This window comes from Vulpes lagopus, chromosome 10 (assembly GCF_018345385.1).
Source record: "Vulpes lagopus strain Blue_001 chromosome 10, ASM1834538v1, whole genome shotgun sequence".
Taxonomy (NCBI): domain Eukaryota; kingdom Metazoa; phylum Chordata; class Mammalia; order Carnivora; family Canidae; genus Vulpes; species Vulpes lagopus.
Genome location: NC_054833.1, coordinates 102,872,983 through 102,890,121, shown reverse-complemented (window position 1 = coordinate 102,890,121; position 17,139 = coordinate 102,872,983). Strand labels below are relative to the sequence as shown.

At 48.5% G+C, this 17,139-nt stretch overlaps 3 protein-coding genes across 3 annotated transcripts; 1 reads left to right on the top strand and 2 right to left on the bottom strand.

The window, feature by feature from the left end:
- Nucleotides 1-380: 380 nt before the first annotated feature.
- H1-1 (H1.1 linker histone, cluster member) lies at nucleotides 381-1,065 on the bottom strand. Its single transcript, XM_041772288.1, has one exon. It carries the CDS (start codon nucleotides 1,046-1,048, stop codon nucleotides 401-403), a length of 648 nt encoding a protein of 215 aa, XP_041628222.1. The 5' UTR covers nucleotides 1,049-1,065; the 3' UTR covers nucleotides 381-400.
- Nucleotides 1,066-3,879: 2,814 nt separating this feature from the next.
- On the top strand, nucleotides 3,880-7,670 carry LOC121499639 (histone H4). The gene has a single exon (XM_041770508.1). It carries the CDS (start codon nucleotides 4,773-4,775, stop codon nucleotides 5,082-5,084), a length of 312 nt encoding a protein of 103 aa, XP_041626442.1. The 5' UTR covers nucleotides 3,880-4,772; the 3' UTR covers nucleotides 5,085-7,670.
- Nucleotides 7,671-11,537: 3,867 nt separating this feature from the next.
- On the bottom strand, nucleotides 11,538-16,560 carry LOC121499640 (histone H3.1-like). Its single transcript, XM_041770509.1, has 2 exons — nucleotides 16,218-16,560; nucleotides 11,538-11,900 (listed from the first exon to the last, which is right to left on the bottom strand). The coding sequence occupies exons 1-2, from the start codon at nucleotides 16,544-16,546 to the stop codon at nucleotides 11,579-11,581; spliced, it is 651 nt and encodes a 216-aa protein (XP_041626443.1). The 5' UTR covers nucleotides 16,547-16,560; the 3' UTR covers nucleotides 11,538-11,578.
- Between the last annotated feature and the right edge of the window lie 579 nt (nucleotides 16,561-17,139).

The following is a 17,139-nucleotide window of genomic DNA, read 5'->3' as shown; positions in this document are numbered from 1 at the left end:
ATGCTTCCAGCTGAGGCTGGGATGAGGCTTCGTGTCAAGCTTAATTGATTAGCGCTGATGTCGAACTAGCCTGGGGGGTGGGACCTATGGGGTAGGCAGGGGTGTCCAAATCCTCCCATAAAGGCAAGGTTATGGACTCTGGCAAAACCTGGCAGGAACGCAACCAGGTCGGGGGTTCCCAAGTACCCGAATGCGCACTTGGCCACCATGGAATTCCCTTAGATACCTAAGGGACGGTGGCCAGGGAGTGGGGCGGGTGGGCGAGCACAGCTGTCGCAAGGGGGCAGAAATTGACGCCAGAGCCAGAACACACTTCATATCAAAGCTCTTTCCCTGAAGTATGTTGGTGGCTCTTAAAAGAGCCGTTGGGTTATTGGAAGTCAAGTTCCAACTGCAACGCTTACTTCTTCTTGGGTGCCGCCTTCTTGGGCTTGGCAGCCGTCTTGGGCTTGGTCACTTTGGCCTTGGCCGCCTTGGGCTTCACGGCCTTGGCTTTGGCGGGGCTCTTGGCGACCTTCTTCGCCTTCACCACCTTGGGCTTCTTGGGGCTCTTGGAAGCCTTCTTAGTCACAGCCGGCTTCTTGGCCTTTTTCGGGGTCTTGACCGCCTTTTTGACAGCCGCCGTGACCTTCTTGGGTTTCTTTGAAGCGCCCGCAACCTTGGCCTTCGTTACCTTCGCGGGGTTGGCCTTGGCCTCCCCGGAGGCCGCCTTCTTGTTGAGCTTGAAGGAGCCCGAGGCGCCGGTGCCCTTGGTCTGCACCAGGGTCCCCTTGCTCACCAGGCTCTTGAGGCCCAGCTTGATGCGGCTGTTGTTCTTCTCCACGTCGTAGCCGGCGGCCGCCAGCGCCTTCTTGAGCGCGGCCAGGGACACGCCGCTGCGCTCCTTGGACGACGACACGGCCTGGACAATCAGCTCCGACACGGAAGGGCCCGTAGACTTCTTCTTGGCGGCGGCCGCGGACTTAGCCGGTCTCTTGGCTTTCTTGCCGGCCGCAGGCTTCTCAGGGGGAGTGGAAGTGGCGGGAGCGGGCGGCGCGGTCTCAGACATGGCGAAAGGAGCGCGAGGAGAGGTGACTGCCAGAACCGGACGGAGCAGAAAGACGCCGGAGGCCCCCGTGCGGCGTATTTATAGGGCGGGGCCGTGCTGTGATTGGTGCTCTCGGGCGCCCGCCCCTCGCCCCCGAGCGCCCCCTGCCGCCCCCGGCGTCGCCGCCCCGGGCGCCGCACCTGAGGGACTGGGCGGCAGCTCCCCGCGATCGCCGATTGCCTTGTTCCGATCGCAGTCCCGGGCGGGCAAGGCTCGGGCTCGGAGCGCGGGAGCGGCGGCGGGGCGACCCGCTTTCCACAGCAGCCTTCTTACCCCGGGGGCGAGGGAGGCGGCCAAATAAAAACTCGGGGAGGCGTCGTCAGGGGCGTCCGCTTCCAACCCGCGGTGAATGTGAAAGGTCGTATGTGGGGCGGCGCGGGAGGGGGACAGGAAAGCGGGCTGTGTGTGTGCGCGCGCGCGCACGAGCTGGGGCGGCCTTGTCCGCGGGGCTGGGGTCAGCCCTCAACGCCGCCACCCTTCCTGGCTCACAGGCGCGGCCGGGCGGACGCCGGAGCTCGCTGACGCCGTCCTTCACGCGCAGGCGGCACGTGTGGAAAATGCAGCGCACACCGAAACACTGCTGTGAGCGGAGAACGACTCGCCTTCACGGCTTCCTGGTCCTTCCCAGGCCTCCCAGCGCAGCCACAGCGGGGGCTGAGTCCTCGCCCCGTTCCGTGTCGCCGTGCGGTTCTTCAGCGGCGGAGCTGCCAGGAGGGCAGAGGAGGGCTGGCTGGACTGCACGCGCCCCTCCCCCACGCCGTGAGGGGCTGGGAGAGCCGCTGTCCTGGCGGGACGCCCCCCCCCCCGCGACTTTCTAGGGCAATCGTCCTCTAGTTTCCTTGGGCTTTCGGAAGCATTTAAGGCACCGGCAACACTCCGGTGACTAAACGGGGCAAACCGGACACATGAGAAAACGCGTCTCGCGGCGCGGAGGAGACCGGCGCCCTGTCCCCGGGCTCTGCGCAGCCGCTTGCGGGCCAGGCGGGGTCGGTGCGGTCGCTCTCAGCGCTGCGAGCCTCAGGTTCTCAAACGAGTCCGCGCGGCCTTAGTGCTACGAGCTTCCCGGAGTCTCACATGCCCAACAATCTTGTCACCCGCTTGCGGCCTACTTCCCGCCAACACCTCCACCACAGTCACTTGCTTCCCATTTTCCTGTTGTTTTCACAACACATGTGAATTACTACCACTTTGGGAGAGAACAATCGGAGATAGACGTTTGGAGGACAATGATAATAACAAGTATAATGTTATATGTAAATGCATACAGCATGACCTGTCCAATCCTCCAAGACGGTAAGGTTGGCGTAGGTGAACATCATTCAGAAGTCAAAACTTTCTTACTCTAATAACCGAGGACTGTAATTAAACGTAGCTTTTTAAAAGGAAATACAGGATTCAGGAATTTCTAAGGTTCTGGCCTCCTGTGCAACCATTGGATGAGATGGCCTTCACATAAAATACGAACGTTCCACCTAAATGAAAGGATGGCTGAATCTCTTAAAGGCTGATCAGTATACACTCAACCAGCGAAAAGGTAGAATCTGGTCTACCTACTCTTGCTACAAAAGGGTTATATTTGATGTTTTTAATTTTGAAAAACATTTTAAGGACTATAAAATTAGGTCTTGGCGGTGAGAAGTTGGCCCTTCTTGTGGCTCAGAATCCAGGTGATTGGCCGCGTACACGCCTGCTCCTCAAGGCTCGAGAGGTTGGTACTGGAGAATTGAGTCATTGATATTTTACACCTGACAAAATGTACTCTAAGCTTAAAATAGGAGTTGCAGAAAGCTCCAAGTTTGGAAGACATGATTAACATTTAACAAATTGGTGCCTGATTACTGGAAATATTTCTGTAAACGCCAGTATACTTTAACTATGGTTGAGATGGTCTTCAAAGGAGCTCCTTCATTTAAGCGTTGTAAAGGGGTGCCATTTTTGAGAAAGGGTTCAGAAATTTGTAATCCGATATCGTGTTATTGAGCAAGGAGTATAAAGACTACATTATTGGGGGGCAATATTTCTCAAATTTCTCCCCAAGAAATGAAGAACTATAGAGTTTTGGAGTACAATATGAACAAAGTCTTGAACAAATGACTACTTTTTTGAAAACGTTCAAGTCACTGCGCTCAGACTGAAAATCAGATGTGAAAGAAAGGAACAAAAAGCTTGAAAAGATGAGGATTACGTGGTAGCCAATGAAACTGCGCTATTGTTGGAAAGTTAAAAGATAGACCAATCAGGGCTTGTAACATAATATCAGCATTTTTTAATCGTCCAATCACTACGCTTTATGTGCTATAAATATAAGCAAGTAGCCAAAACGAGGTATTCGTCTGTGCTTTGAACAATCTTGTGCTTATTGTTCACTTCGTTATGGCTCGCACGAAACAGACGGCGCGCAAGTCGACGGGCGGCAAGGCCCCGCGCAAGCAGCTGGCCACTAAGGCGGCCCGCAAGAGCGCGCCGGCCACCGGCGGCGTCAAGAAGCCGCACCGCTACCGGCCCGGCACGGTGGCCCTGCGCGAGATCCGGCGCTACCAGAAGTCCACGGAGCTGCTGATCCGCAAGCTGCCGTTCCAGCGCCTGGTGCGCGAGATCGCGCAGGACTTCAAGACCGACCTGCGCTTCCAGAGCTCGGCCGTCATGGCGCTGCAGGAGGCGTGCGAGGCCTACCTGGTGGGGCTCTTCGAGGACACCAACCTGTGCGCCATCCACGCCAAGCGCGTCACCATCATGCCCAAGGACATCCAGCTGGCGCGCCGCATTCGCGGGGAGAGGGCGTAAGTGTTTGGTCAAGGAGCGCCAACTTGAAACCCAAAGGCTCTTTTCAGAGCCACCACGTTTTCAAGTAAATTGGCTGTAAAAAACTGAGGCAACCGTTCTGTTTATCCGTGTACTTGTAACAGGAAGGGTATGGGTTTACAAAGGTCTACTTCAGTCTAAGTACATGGGAATAGAACTGGCCCTTTTTAAAAAGCATTCTAACCACTCCTGTGGCAGACAGGGGAGAATATGCCCCCCCAACAGGACTCCGATGCCGGACTCGATCCCAGGATCCGGATCACCCCCTGAACCGAAGGCAGACGCCCAACCGTTGAGCCACCCAGGCGTCCCCAAACTGGTCTTTTAAAGGTGGAAAAGTACCTGTTCACTTAGGTCTGAATGAGCCAGTAAGTTTCAAGAGCGACACGAAACAACCGGCATTTTAAAAGTATCAAATATGGCCTCCTGAGCATGGGTTATAGAACGAACAGGAATAGTATAGTTTCATAGGCTGTGTAAAAATGTCTAAAAAACATGGTTTGTCATGAACTATAAGCTCAAATTGTAGTTCTCTGGTGTTAGTATTTTTGCCGTTACTGAAATCGCTGCGAAACAAACCTTTAGCGTTACGTATTCTACTTAAAACACTTGGAATCCTACATGACTTTACTACAAGCTCCTTCATTGGAACAATGCAGTTCAGCTAAAGTGAAGACCAATGGTTAACCCGGGTTCTGACCCCCGCCCGCCCCGAGTTCCCCGGGCTTGGAGGAGGGCTTAAGGGAGGGGACTGCTGGCGTCACATTTCCCGCCTGCGCACTTTCCGTCTCGACATCTGCAGGGGTGGGGCTGGGGTCATCGTTATAAAAAGACCCGCTCTGGCTTGAATTCCCACTTGCTGTTCTTTGCTTCTCAGAGAGTTATGTCTGGTCGCGGCAAGGGCGGGAAGGGGCTGGGCAAGGGCGGCGCCAAGCGCCACCGCAAGGTGCTGCGCGACAACATCCAGGGCATCACCAAGCCCGCCATCCGGCGGCTGGCCCGGCGCGGCGGCGTCAAGCGCATCTCGGGCCTCATCTACGAGGAGACCCGCGGGGTGCTCAAGGTGTTCCTGGAGAACGTGATCCGGGACGCCGTCACCTACACGGAGCACGCCAAGCGCAAGACGGTCACGGCCATGGACGTGGTCTACGCGCTCAAGCGCCAGGGCCGCACCCTCTACGGCTTCGGCGGCTGAGTTGTGAGTTCAGCTCCAGGAAATCCCAGTTTGCAACCAAAGGCCCTTTTCAGGGCCACCCAACTGTTCAGAAAGAGGGCTGTCTTGACAAACCCTCCCCTGTAGTAAAACCCTCCACTGGATCCGGGAGGATTGCAGGATTTTTAAAGGTAAATCTCGGCCGGTAGACCCATCCACCCAAGGCTCTCCCGTAGCTGAGCAGTATTTTTGTCTTGGGTCCCCATTCACTGCCCGCGAGCACGAGGGAATTCTAAATTCTAAAGTGGGAAAGAATCCAAGAGCCTGAGGAACTTGAGTGATTTCTAGGAACAAAGAGGAACACTGTCCAATCAGCAAGGCCTATCCGTGCTTGTCGACCAATCAGAATAGGTGATCTACACATCTACACCCCCCCCCCCACCCCCGCCAGACAAGCCAGGCTGGGGAATGCGAAGGAAGGCTGGCCAGAAATCCCAAAGCCCTCCTTTAGGGATTTTTAAAATGTATCATTCTTCGGATTATGAGATAGACTCAGAGGCTTACCAGTGGCCCCCAATCGGGTCCTGAGAACGGTACTGAAGTTTCCGCTACTAACAATGATTTGTCTCGAAAAAACAGTCTGGAAGTGGGCGGGGGAGAAACCAGATTCAGGCTGCCAAAAAACCCCAAGGCACTGATTTCAGGGGGAAAGTAACATCAGGTTTATGGCGCAGAAATGCCTTTTTCATTGTCAGGACAGCCCGTGTATCAGTCATACTTTTACTTCTAGGAGAAAGGGAAGTTAGGGAGATGGAAATGTTCTAAATTAGATTGTGGGGGTGGTTGTACAATAAGTATACTAAAATGAATTGTACACTTAACGTGGATGAGTTTTATGGTTTATAAACTGTGTCAGTAAAATACAGTGAGTCTGACAGAGCCCGCAGGCTGACTGCAGGCTCAGTATGTCAGCTTCAGCCGAAGTCTGCCTAGATTTTTGGGTCCCCCTTTCCACCTGATAACTGTCCTCCAAGATTTCTTGGGGAATGGGAAAACTACCTAGCCTGGCTTAATTTAAATTGACAATGGGGAGAAAGAAGTCAGAGCTGTATTCTGGATGGCCAGAGGAGCAAAAGGGCCTGGTTGAGAAAGTGGCCATGTTATGTTCTCCTTAGCTGGTGTTCCTTCAAGAGATATTACTGACGCGTGCGCTGGGGCAACAACCGTCCAGGGATGAGGGTAAGGGAATGAGGAAAAGAAAGAAGACATAGACAGATTGGGAGCAGGAGGGACATATGGCTGGATTCAGCCACAATGCCAACTTTATTTGTATTATTCACTCTTTTATAAAGCAGGGTTGTATATCAAGCAGGATATCTTAAGCTTAGTTCTCCAGACATGTCCTTTCACAATAGATAGCAATAGTATGCGCCCTTGAATAGATAGCAATGGTATGAGTCCTTGAGCCACAAGCCTTTAACAAGGTGGGCCAGGGTTGGAAGAGTCAACAGAGAGCCATTGCTCGATCCATTAACCCCTTCCTGGCACGCGGCTCCCAACAACTGACCTCATGTAGAGTGCAAGATATTCTTGTAGGCCTTGGGGTATATCTGTAAGCAAACCACTAACAATTCCCTGTTCTGGATCCAGAGTATATGTAGAGAGGTGTTAGGATACAAATTTTCTCTGTAGGAGGGGAGAGGTAGTTGCTACAACAAATATGATTAGCTTCTATTATGGTCGGCCTGGTTTCTTTATTCATGGCCTTGTAGATAGTACCATACCCATTTGAGACATGCTTGCTGCCCTGGGAGAAAACCTCTGAGCCTTCCTCAATCCTAGCACTCATGAAGGCCTTGTTCAGAATAAAGATAATGCTCCCTGACTTGCCACTCTGCATCATTCCTCAGATCTAGAGGAAAAACTGCCATACTGTCACACATTCAGGCAGTGATAAGTCAAGGAACAGTAGATAATCAATTGTGGCAGAACTCTGGTGGGTGGGCTTAGGGTCTTGTATAGAAAATTCATGCATGTATTCATTCAACTGGTGGGATTCAGGACATATTGTCCCTTAATATGCCACCTTGGCATATTAAACACGTTAAACTCCAGGAGTTTAAGCTTCAGAAGCAGGAAAATCACCCTGACACCCCCTCCACCCCACATCCTGCCCTCCCCACACACACTTCTTTTTTTTTCCCTGAAAGCAGAAGATAAATCTTTTATGTGAAAGATAGCCTCCTCCACCAGGAGGAAGAGAAACATCCTTATCACCAGAGATGAGAAATTCAGGGCTGAGAAGGTATATGAACAAACCTTATTACTTCTTTACCATTTACTACTTCTAGCCGAAGCTCTTTGTCTTTTCATTCTTTAGAAATGTATTCTTTCTTTGCCTAACAGATATAAAAGCTTCCTTTTATGCTCACTTTTTTGAACCTCCTATCTTTGTGGGGTTCCTGTAATACACACATAGTTAAATTTGGTTTTCTCCTGTTAATGTCTTTTTATTACAGGGAAGTCTCAGTCAAGATTTTAAAAGAGTAGAAGGAAAACTATTTATTTCTCTTTTCCCCCACACAATAAACCTTCATAGATAACCTATTAGCTGTCAGTGCTGTTCTAGGTGCTAGGAACACTTCAGGGACAAAACAAAGGCCCTGCTCTCAAAGAATCAATTATATTCCAGTTGGGGGAGACAGAACAACAAACAAACATATCGATATGGGGGGGGGGGGGGATGCATAGGCTATTTTAAAGAATGAGCAGGAAGGGCTGTTATTTTACATAGGATGGTCAGGAAAGTTCTCTTTCATAAGAGAGTGTTTGAGCAGAGGTCTGAATGAAATGAAGTCTGCAGCCCTCCAGTGACAAGTGGCAGAATATGCCACAAAGAAAACTCACAAAGATTAAAGGCCCTTGAAAAACAACAGGTACCAGAAGGGACTCTGACCTCTCCTTTTTCTTCCTGAAAGCAGTAGAATAATTCCCCATATGAAAGATGTCATCTTTATATGAGAAGGAAAGTAACATATTTTTTTTTTTTTTAAACCTTGGATGAGGAGTTGGTGCCAGGAGAAATCAGTACAAACAAACCTTGTAAACTAACACTTATCTTCCTGTTACTCTGCCACAATTCAATACCCTAGTCCAAGCCCCCTTGCCTTGTCATGTTTTCACAGTTAACTACTCTTCATCCAACTCAGTATATAACTGTTCAAGCCTTAACTACTTCTTTGGGCCTTTTCCTTACAAGGGCACCTTTGTCATGGAAAACACATTGGTGTATCCAATGACTATATATATGACTATATAAATGAATTGTATGCTTTTCTCCTGTTAACCTGTTTTATGTCAATTTAATTCTTAAGCCCGCCAAAACCCAAGAGGATAGAAGTCAAATCCTTCTCCCCTACACCAGGATAAGTGACTTCTATGAAGACAGAAAAGTAAGTACAAAGACTCTGAGACTGGAACATGCTTGGTCTGTTCCACGAATAGCAAAAAGGTCAGTGAAGACAAAGAAATGCCATAGCAAATGAGATCAGAGGGTGGCCAGAGCCCAGATCATGTAAAGCCATTAGGATGACAAACTCCTCCTGTTTGCCTGGGACTTTCTAAGTTTTAGCACTAAAAGTCTCACATCCCCAGAAACCCCTCAAACTCAGGCAAAATGGAATTACTGGCTACCTTCCTTGTAGACTGGGATAAAGACACTGGTTTTTATTATGAAGATGGAAAACCACTGGAATGTTCTGAGGGTGGACATGACATCTTCTGAAATAATCACTCCTATTGCTGGGTTGAGGAAAAAACTGGCTATAGAAAGTGGAAATAGAAAGACTAGTTAGGAGTCATGGTCGTCTGGACAAAAGGTTTTTGTGACTTGTCCAGAGTAGCAGCATAAGATGTATTTGAAAGGTGCTCTGATTCATTTGTAACATGGAGCTGACTGGATTGGATTAAAGTTATAAGAGAAAGAGCTCAAACAGAACTTCAAGTTTTCTCAGCTAAGCCCCTGGAAGAATGGAGTTCCATTTATTGAGGTGCGGAATACTGGAGGAAGAACAGATTTCATGTTTAGGTGTTAAGATACTTAATTTGGACAAGGCAAGTTTGAGATGTCCATTAGATATTCAAGTAGATATGTCAAATATGCAGGTGGACACGTGGCAAGCTTCATTATGAAGCTAGAAGTGGATGTAAGGAAACTGATAAAAGTTGAGAGGTGATTAAAGCCTCCCTCCTAAAAACAGCCATTGGAGTTTGAGAAATATACAGAAGCAGACACATCATAGGCTTTAGTGTCACCACCAGCAGACCTGACACTTAGAGCTAGGCCATAGAGTTTTCCTGTGGAGTGTGAACTATTTCACAGAACATAGGACACATCAATAGTGAGACCAAGAAAAGAGAAGGGGTCCAAGAAATGAGCCATAGGTACTCTAGAGCACATACTGGAATAGTTTCTCTATTCTTTAGTAGGGCTGTATAGCTTTCAATTTGTTAGGGACTGTGCATATCCCTTATAAATTCATGTTGACATTTTGATACCCCGTATGATGGTATCAGGAGGTTGGGCCCTGGGGCACCAGGGTGGCTCAGTGGTTGAGCGTCTCCCTTTGCTCAGGTTGTGATCCCCGGGTCCTGGGATTGAGTCCCTTATCAGGCTCCCAGCAGGGAGCCTGCTGCTCCCTCTAGGTCTCTGCCTCAGTCTCCCATGAATAAGTAAAATCTTTCCCAAAAAAAGGGGTGGGGAAGAGGTTGGGCCCCTGGGTAGTGATTAGATCATGAGCATGCAACATTCAGGAATGGAATTTCTGCCCTTTATAAATAACACTTCAGCAAGCTCTCTGGCCTTTCCCTCTGCCATGTGAGGGCACAGCAGGACAAGTCTATGAAACAGGAACTGGGTTCTCACCAGACCACAAATCTTGTCTGAAACTGTCCTGTCCATCCTGCCAGCACCTTGATCTTGGACTTCCAGCATCCAGAACGGTTGAGAAAGCAGTTTGTTACTTAATGCCAGTCTATGGCATGTTTGTTATAGCAGCCTGAACTAAGACACCATTGCCTGGATATAGGTAATACTTACCCAGCTTCCTTCCACTCTCAATTGACATTTCTACTCATTTACTATTACGATATACTGCAATAAATGATGTTTAAATTCTTATTGACCTGATTCAGTCTTACTATTTACATGTTGGCAATTTCCAAATTTTTCTCTAAACCCGACCTCAAGAATCTTTTCCAACAAGCCTACTCAGTATCTTCCTGCCAGAGATAAGGGTTAGCAGACTAACTTATTTTCTTAGCAGCCATCAATATATTTCTGATGCATTAAATCAAAGATGCTGACTATTCAGTTGTCTGGTTTATCAGTTTGAGGGCAGGGATCCCTGGGTGGCAGGCACAGTGGTTTGGCGCCTGCCTTTGGCCCAGGGCGCGATCCTGGAGACCCAGGATCGAATCCCACATCGGGCTCCCGGTGCATGGAGCCTGCTTGTGTCTCTGCCTCTCTCTCTCATTGTGTGCCTATCATAAACAAATAAATAAAAATTAAAAAAATACAGTTGTTTTATCAGTTTGAGGGCATACTTCAAAACACTTTTTGACGATGTCTGAGGGGTTCATTAAAAACCATTTACAGGAGGCAGAAGAGAGAAGACCTGGCAAAGGGTCGAAGGGGAAGGTGCAGGACAGTCTGAGCCAGTCCCAGAGGGAGCCCTTCCCTGGAGCCCTCGTGTTGGCACCTACCAGAGGCCTTAGGAACTCGAGCAGTCGGGAGACCAGATCTCCTAAGTGGGAACTCCCAGATTCTGCTTAGCCAAGGACTTGTTGGCGCCCGGGGGCCGGAGACTAAAAATGCCGGAATACCTCAAAATCTAAGGCTACCGGCTGCAGAGCGGGGAGGACACTTGGCCTCACAGGCGGACTCCAAGCGGAGCGGTGGCGGCCAAGGACTGCTCCTGTCCTGACGTCGCTGGGTGGCAAACGCGTTGGGAACAAACACGTAGCTTCTCTCTGGCAATCAATGGATCTTCATGTTAACATCCCGTGAGGTGGGACGGGCACCCTCCCGCAACCTTGCATTTACCGAACGTCCCCAGACTAAGGAGCTCAGGGGCGACTGAGCGGCGACTGGAACACCACCTCCTGCCGCAGCACGGGGTGTGGTTCTATTCCTTCCGGACAAGGGCAGGCGTGACCGCCTCCCGGAGTAAGCGGGCGGCCGTTTCCCGCCAGGCCCGGGCGGCTCTAGACGGCTCCTCATTGGTCGCCCCAAGCCAGGGCCGGTCCTGACTGGCGCGAAACCTGGCCACGCACTATGTGGCTACCGGATTGGTTGGGCGGGCACCCAGCGGCCCCTGTTGCCCGGACTTGTACCTAGCTCTTGACAGGTAATCGGGGAAATTAACACTTGGCCCCCAACAAAAGGCCCGAATCAATCAATACGCGTACAGCCCTGTTTAAGAAAACGTGGGCGGCCCTAAAAAGGGCCTTTGAAGAGCAAATACAGGATGAAATTTCTAACCCCCGAAGCCGTAGAGGGTGCGGCCCTGGCGCTTGAGCGCGTAGACCACGTCCATGGCCGTGACCGTCTTGCGCTTGGCGTGCTCCGTGTAGGTGACGGCGTCCCGGATCACGTTCTCCAGGAACACCTTGAGCACCCCGCGGGTCTCCTCGTAGATGAGGCCCGAGATGCGCTTGACGCCGCCGCGCCGGGCCAGCCGCCGGATGGCGGGCTTGGTGATGCCCTGGATGTTGTCGCGCAGCACCTTGCGGTGGCGCTTGGCGCCGCCCTTGCCCAGCCCCTTCCCGCCCTTGCCGCGACCAGACATGGCCAAAGCGCTGCGTGCGACGACCTCACGGCGCTGGGCCTGCGCCTCCGCCGGGAGTAATTATAAGCAGGCGTCGGACCTCGTTGAGAACTGAAGGCGCGGGCGGGAAGCGGGGCTTCGGCCCCTCCTCGGGCTCCGCCTCCTCAGGCTCCGCCCCCTCGGGCCGCGCTCCCGGGACCGTCACGTGAGAGACGGAGCAGGGCGCTCGCCGCCGAGCTCGGCGGGTTCCGCACCCCAGGGCTGTTCGCATCTGCAGCCTCCCCTTCTTACTTAGCAGAATGTGATTAGGGGCTTCCAGTTTCCAACACAGTCCTGCACTTCCTCGTCCCCATTGGAGTAATTGTTAGCTGGGAAGGGTACCCCCAGATGCCACCCCAAAATAAGACCTGGCGTCGCAAAATGGGCCACTTGGGTAGGAAGGGGAGCAGAACATGACACCCCAAAATAGGCCTTGGACATAAGGGCTGTTAGAACAGATTATTTTTAGGAAACAGACGCAGGAGAGTCTAAAACCAGAAAAGTCACTCTTCTTTAACTCCCAACAATATAGACAACACAGATACCTATATAATAGTGAACGTTCGTCTTAAATAACACCATGTAATAAAGTACAAGACGTTGATGAATTCTGGATTTTTTACTTTTGTCTTCAATTGAAGTATAGCTGACATACATTATACTAGTTTTAGGTGTGCGGCAGTAAATTGAGGTTACATACATTATGAAATGCTCATCATAAGTGTTTTTGCCACCTGTTACCAAAGTCATTATAATTATATTCCCTATGCTATACTTTGCATCCTTGTGACTTATTTGTCGGATAACTGGAAGTTTGTACCTTTTAATCACCTTCACCTATTTTGCCTGTTACCCCCACCCCCACAACTACCAATTTGTTCTCTGTATTTGTCTCTTCGTTATGTTTTTTTAGATTCCACACGTAAGTGAAATCATATGGCATTTGACTTTATCTACCTTATTTCATTTAGCATATGCCCTGTCAGTCCATCCATATGAATAGCAAGATTTCATCCTCTTTTTATGCTAATATTCCCCTGTATATACAGTTGACCCTTGAATTATGCAGGGGTTGGGGCGCTGACCCCTGCACACTTGAAAATCCGAATATAACTTTTGACGGACCCTAAACTACCAAAACCATAGTTGAATAGAAGCCTTACCCTAATAAAGTCTATTAACATAGTTTATATATGTATTCTATGCTGCATTCTTACATAAAGTAAACCAGAGAAAAGAAAATGTTACCAAAAGAATCATAAGGAAGAAACGTTTACAGCAGCATGTCGTATTTATTGGAAAAAACTCTGCAAATAAGTGGGCTCAGCCAGTTTAAACCCTGATTGTTCAAGGATCAATTATATATACCACATTTTCTTTATTTTTTTCAAAATATTTTATTTATTCATGAGAGACAGAGACATAAGCAGAGGGAGAAACAGGCTCCCTCTAGGGAGCCTAATGTGGGACTTGATACCAGGACCCCTGGATCACCGCCTGAGCCAAAGGCAGATGCTCAACCACTGGGCCACCTCGGTGCCCCTTTATCCATTCACCTATTAATTGACAGACTGTTTTGTTTTTCATACATGACATGTCAAATATGGTTGTCTGAAAATACTCCCATGCACTGACCAAGGGAGCATTGACCCTGTCAGCTTTCTGGCTGCTCTGAAGCCACTGCTGGAATGCAGTTCAGTCTCTCAACTGACTTTCCACTGTTAAGTCTCCCTAAACCACTCATTGCTTAGTAAGTCACTTCTCTTGGGATGACTGGAAGGGTTACTGCTGAATTTTTAACTCTGAAAAATGCACCCTGATTTTGGTTTCCTCCTCTCTTCTTAAAGTCTGTAACAAACCAAACGTGGTTCTAAACACCAACAGCATTAGCTGCAAACTTCACTCTGTGTTAATATCACTCTATGGTGCCTGGGAGAGAAAAATCCTATGGGACTGAGGACCTTGCAACAGCTATTTCAAAGATACAGTTTGTACATTAAACACTCCATTTTTTCCTCCAGCGTTACCTTAGCCACTCTGCTAATAAAAAGTAATAAATGTTTAATGCAATGATATTAAAATGTTAGAAAAGCCTCCAGTTCAATATGTTCAGTAAATTTTTTTTCGCAAATGTGAATTTCTTCCATTCTTTGATTTTACAATTCCTACTGAAGTTTTATTTCCAAACTGAGTGACAATGTCATGCCAAATGAAAAGGAAATTTAGAAGCTAAATTTTGCATTTGTATTTTAATTTAAAAAATCTTAGAATTTTTTTTAGGGGGGAAAATAATAGCTCAGAGAAATTGATAGTATTCATACAATGCTATGTGTCCAAAAATCAACTCATGTTATCACAATAACAGTTCTGAGGTAGGTAGTATTCCCATTTTTCTGATGGAGAAATCACTGTGGGTAGAAGGGCACAGTAACTCGTACAACTGGGATTTGAATGCAGGCAATCTACCATCTAAATGCTGCTCTGTGCTGCCATCTTCCAGAGTACTCCTGGAGAACAAAGTTATAAATTCTAAGAGGGTGCTAAATTTACCTTCCTAGACACTGGGCAATTATTCTGTTGAGGGGCTCAAGTAAATGAAGATGTAAAGCCTTGATTCTTGACCCTTGGCTGGGAAAGGAGTGGCAGGTGTGGGGTAAGGAACAGCCCTTCTGAGCCACTGTCCCCAAGCCATCTAACCCTCAGACACCAATGAGTACTTTTACTTTTTTAAAGCTATCCTCTCAGGGCCTGTACCTAAAATACCCTTTTCCTAACAGATACAGAAAATATTAGGGGGAAAAAGCCAAACAAGGTACGTAAGAGCCAGCACAGATATAAGAAAACCCTAGAGAATTGGACTTCAGCTGGTACCCAGAGCTGGAGAGCAGTCACCCTACTTCCAGACAAGGTCCCTGGAGTCTCTGACAGACCCTTTAGAGGGGTAGCAGGGGGTCTGTGCCAGGGTTCCATGTACAAGAGTCTGGAAAAGTGGAATGTCAAAAATATAACACAGTGACACACACAAACACACAGAAATGTCCAATCTTATTTTTTTAAATGCAAGTATGTTGTAAAGGAAAAGTTGCTTTATTAAAATCATGGAATGTAAATAAATCCAAGGAAACTATATAATTCAAGTTTAATCTTCTGTGTTTTGTGTTTCTTGTTGAGTTGTCCACGATTTAATACAGTACATCAACTGACATCTCAGACAGGCCCCAAACTTTGAGGTGTTTAAGAGCTAAAGTGTAGAGAGCCAAACAAGCAAAACTTTTGGAATTTGGGGTCTGTCATGTTCTACAGCATTCTGTACTTTCGTAAGGCTAAAGGTAGCAATTGTGAAAATAATTGTTTTCCAAAACAATGAGGTGAAATATGGAAATTAAACTTCAAAAGAAGTTATTTTTTTCAAGTCAGCTACTGTTCTTAGGGTAGGGGGGTCATCTTCTTTCCAATACTGAATCCCCAACTCCAAAAAAGAGCAAGATAAAAGAAAATTGGGTTACAACTCCTAAACTTGAATGGAAACTACAGGTGAGAAAATGAAAAATAATGTAGCACGGCCCTGTAAGAAATAAAGCCATACAACCAACCTGTAGAAGGGCCACAAATAATGTATTAAATAAAGGGACTTGATAAATTATGCTTCATCAACTGATCAACACTTATGAATGGGTAGGTAGCTATAAACATGCAAGAAGTTGGAGCCTTACCAGTCATGAGACCACTTCAGGCTAACCAAAAAGTAAAAACGTAAAACTTAGGTGAGGAGTCTTATCTGATAAATACTAAAAACACGTAAATATCTGTTATACTTTCAAACTTGGATTCAGAATCTGAACACTTTCCAAACATCATGGACACCGATGAGCAAAGAGGCTCTTAGAGGTTATATTCTAGAATCTGCGGTTTTAAAAAGATCCCAGGAAGATCCAAACCGCTGAAGTGGACAGCCCACGTGCCACACTGGTGTTTAAACAACTGTTTCAGTCAACCTGCACTCATTTACTTAAAAAAAAATCGTAAATGCTTTTTGCCCTTTTCGTTGTTGAAAAATGATCCTTCAGCCGGGGGGGGGGGGGGGATACCAATGATCAGGTAAAAGCTGGTTCCTAATACATTTAGTGTAGTCCTGGTTAACTAGCGATCACAGCACTTCTGTGGAGTTAAGTGGGTGGCTCTGAAAAGAGCCTTTGGGTTTCAAGTTGGCGCTCCTTGACCAAACACTTACGCCCTCTCCCCCCGTATGCGGCGCGCCAGCTGGATGTCCTTGGGCATGATGGTGACGCGCTTGGCGTGGATGGCGCACAGGTTGGTGTCCTCGAAGAGCCCCACCAGGTAGGCCTCGCACGCCTCCTGCAGCGCCATGACGGCCGAGCTCTGGAAGCGCAGGTCGGTCTTGAAGTCCTGCGCGATCTCGCGCACCAGGCGCTGGAACGGCAGCTTGCGGATCAGCAGCTCCGTGGACTTCTGGTAGCGCCGGATCTCGCGCAGGGCCACCGTGCCGGGCCGGTAGCGGTGCGGCTTCTTGACGCCGCCGGTGGCCGGCGCGCTCTTGCGGGCCGCCTTGGTGGCCAGCTGCTTGCGCGGAGCCTTGCCGCCCGTCGACTTGCGCGCCGTCTGCTTCGTGCGAGCCATTTTGAGAGCGGAAAAAGACCTTCCCAAAAACCGGTGAAAACCGAATAGCCCTCCTTCTTTTATACAGCCAGGCCGACAACTATTGGGCCCCCAAACATTCAAAAACTACCCGCGCCCTCCCCGATTGGCCCAGCTCCGTGCCGGGTGCCCGGATTAACAGTTGCTTTCGGGTTGGTGAAGAGATCCTAAACCCTGCCCCTCACTCTAGCTATTCTGACGTCATTTATTTACCGTTTCCCCTTCTTATATCCACCGAGTACAAAAATCCTGCATGCATAGAGAGCTTCAGGTTATTCTGAAATGTAAGGTAGTCGTGCAAAGCAATATAGTAATATCCAATGGTTTTTTTAAAAAAGAAGGCATCAAGGTAATTTGCAGGTGCTTAGGGGAAAATACAAGTGGGCTGCGTCTAAAATGAAATTATTTCTTGGGTGTGGCACAAATACTGTGGAGAGTTGGGAAAATGCCCCTTATTTACAAGCGCGAACTATCAAGGGTCTGTGACTGGTTATGTGCAACGTTCCCATCAACTTTAGACCTATAGACCTAGAGAACTTGGGTTCCCAACATCTTAAAACTACAAACGTCCAAAT

Coding starts and splice junctions, on each gene's coding strand:
- H1-1 (XM_041772288.1), bottom strand. CDS start 1,048: ATGTCTGAGACCGCGCCGCCCGCTCCCGCCACTTCCACTCCCCCTGAG.
- LOC121499639 (XM_041770508.1), top strand. CDS start 4,773: ATGTCTGGTCGCGGCAAGGGCGGGAAGGGGCTGGGCAAGGGCGGCGCC.
- LOC121499640 (XM_041770509.1), bottom strand. CDS start 16,546: ATGGCTCGCACGAAGCAGACGGCGCGCAAGTCGACGGGCGGCAAGGCT. Junction 11,901..16,217: donor CTCTTCGAGGACACCAACCT/GTGCGCCATCCA, acceptor CGTCGCACGCAG/CGCTTTGGCCATGTCTGGTC.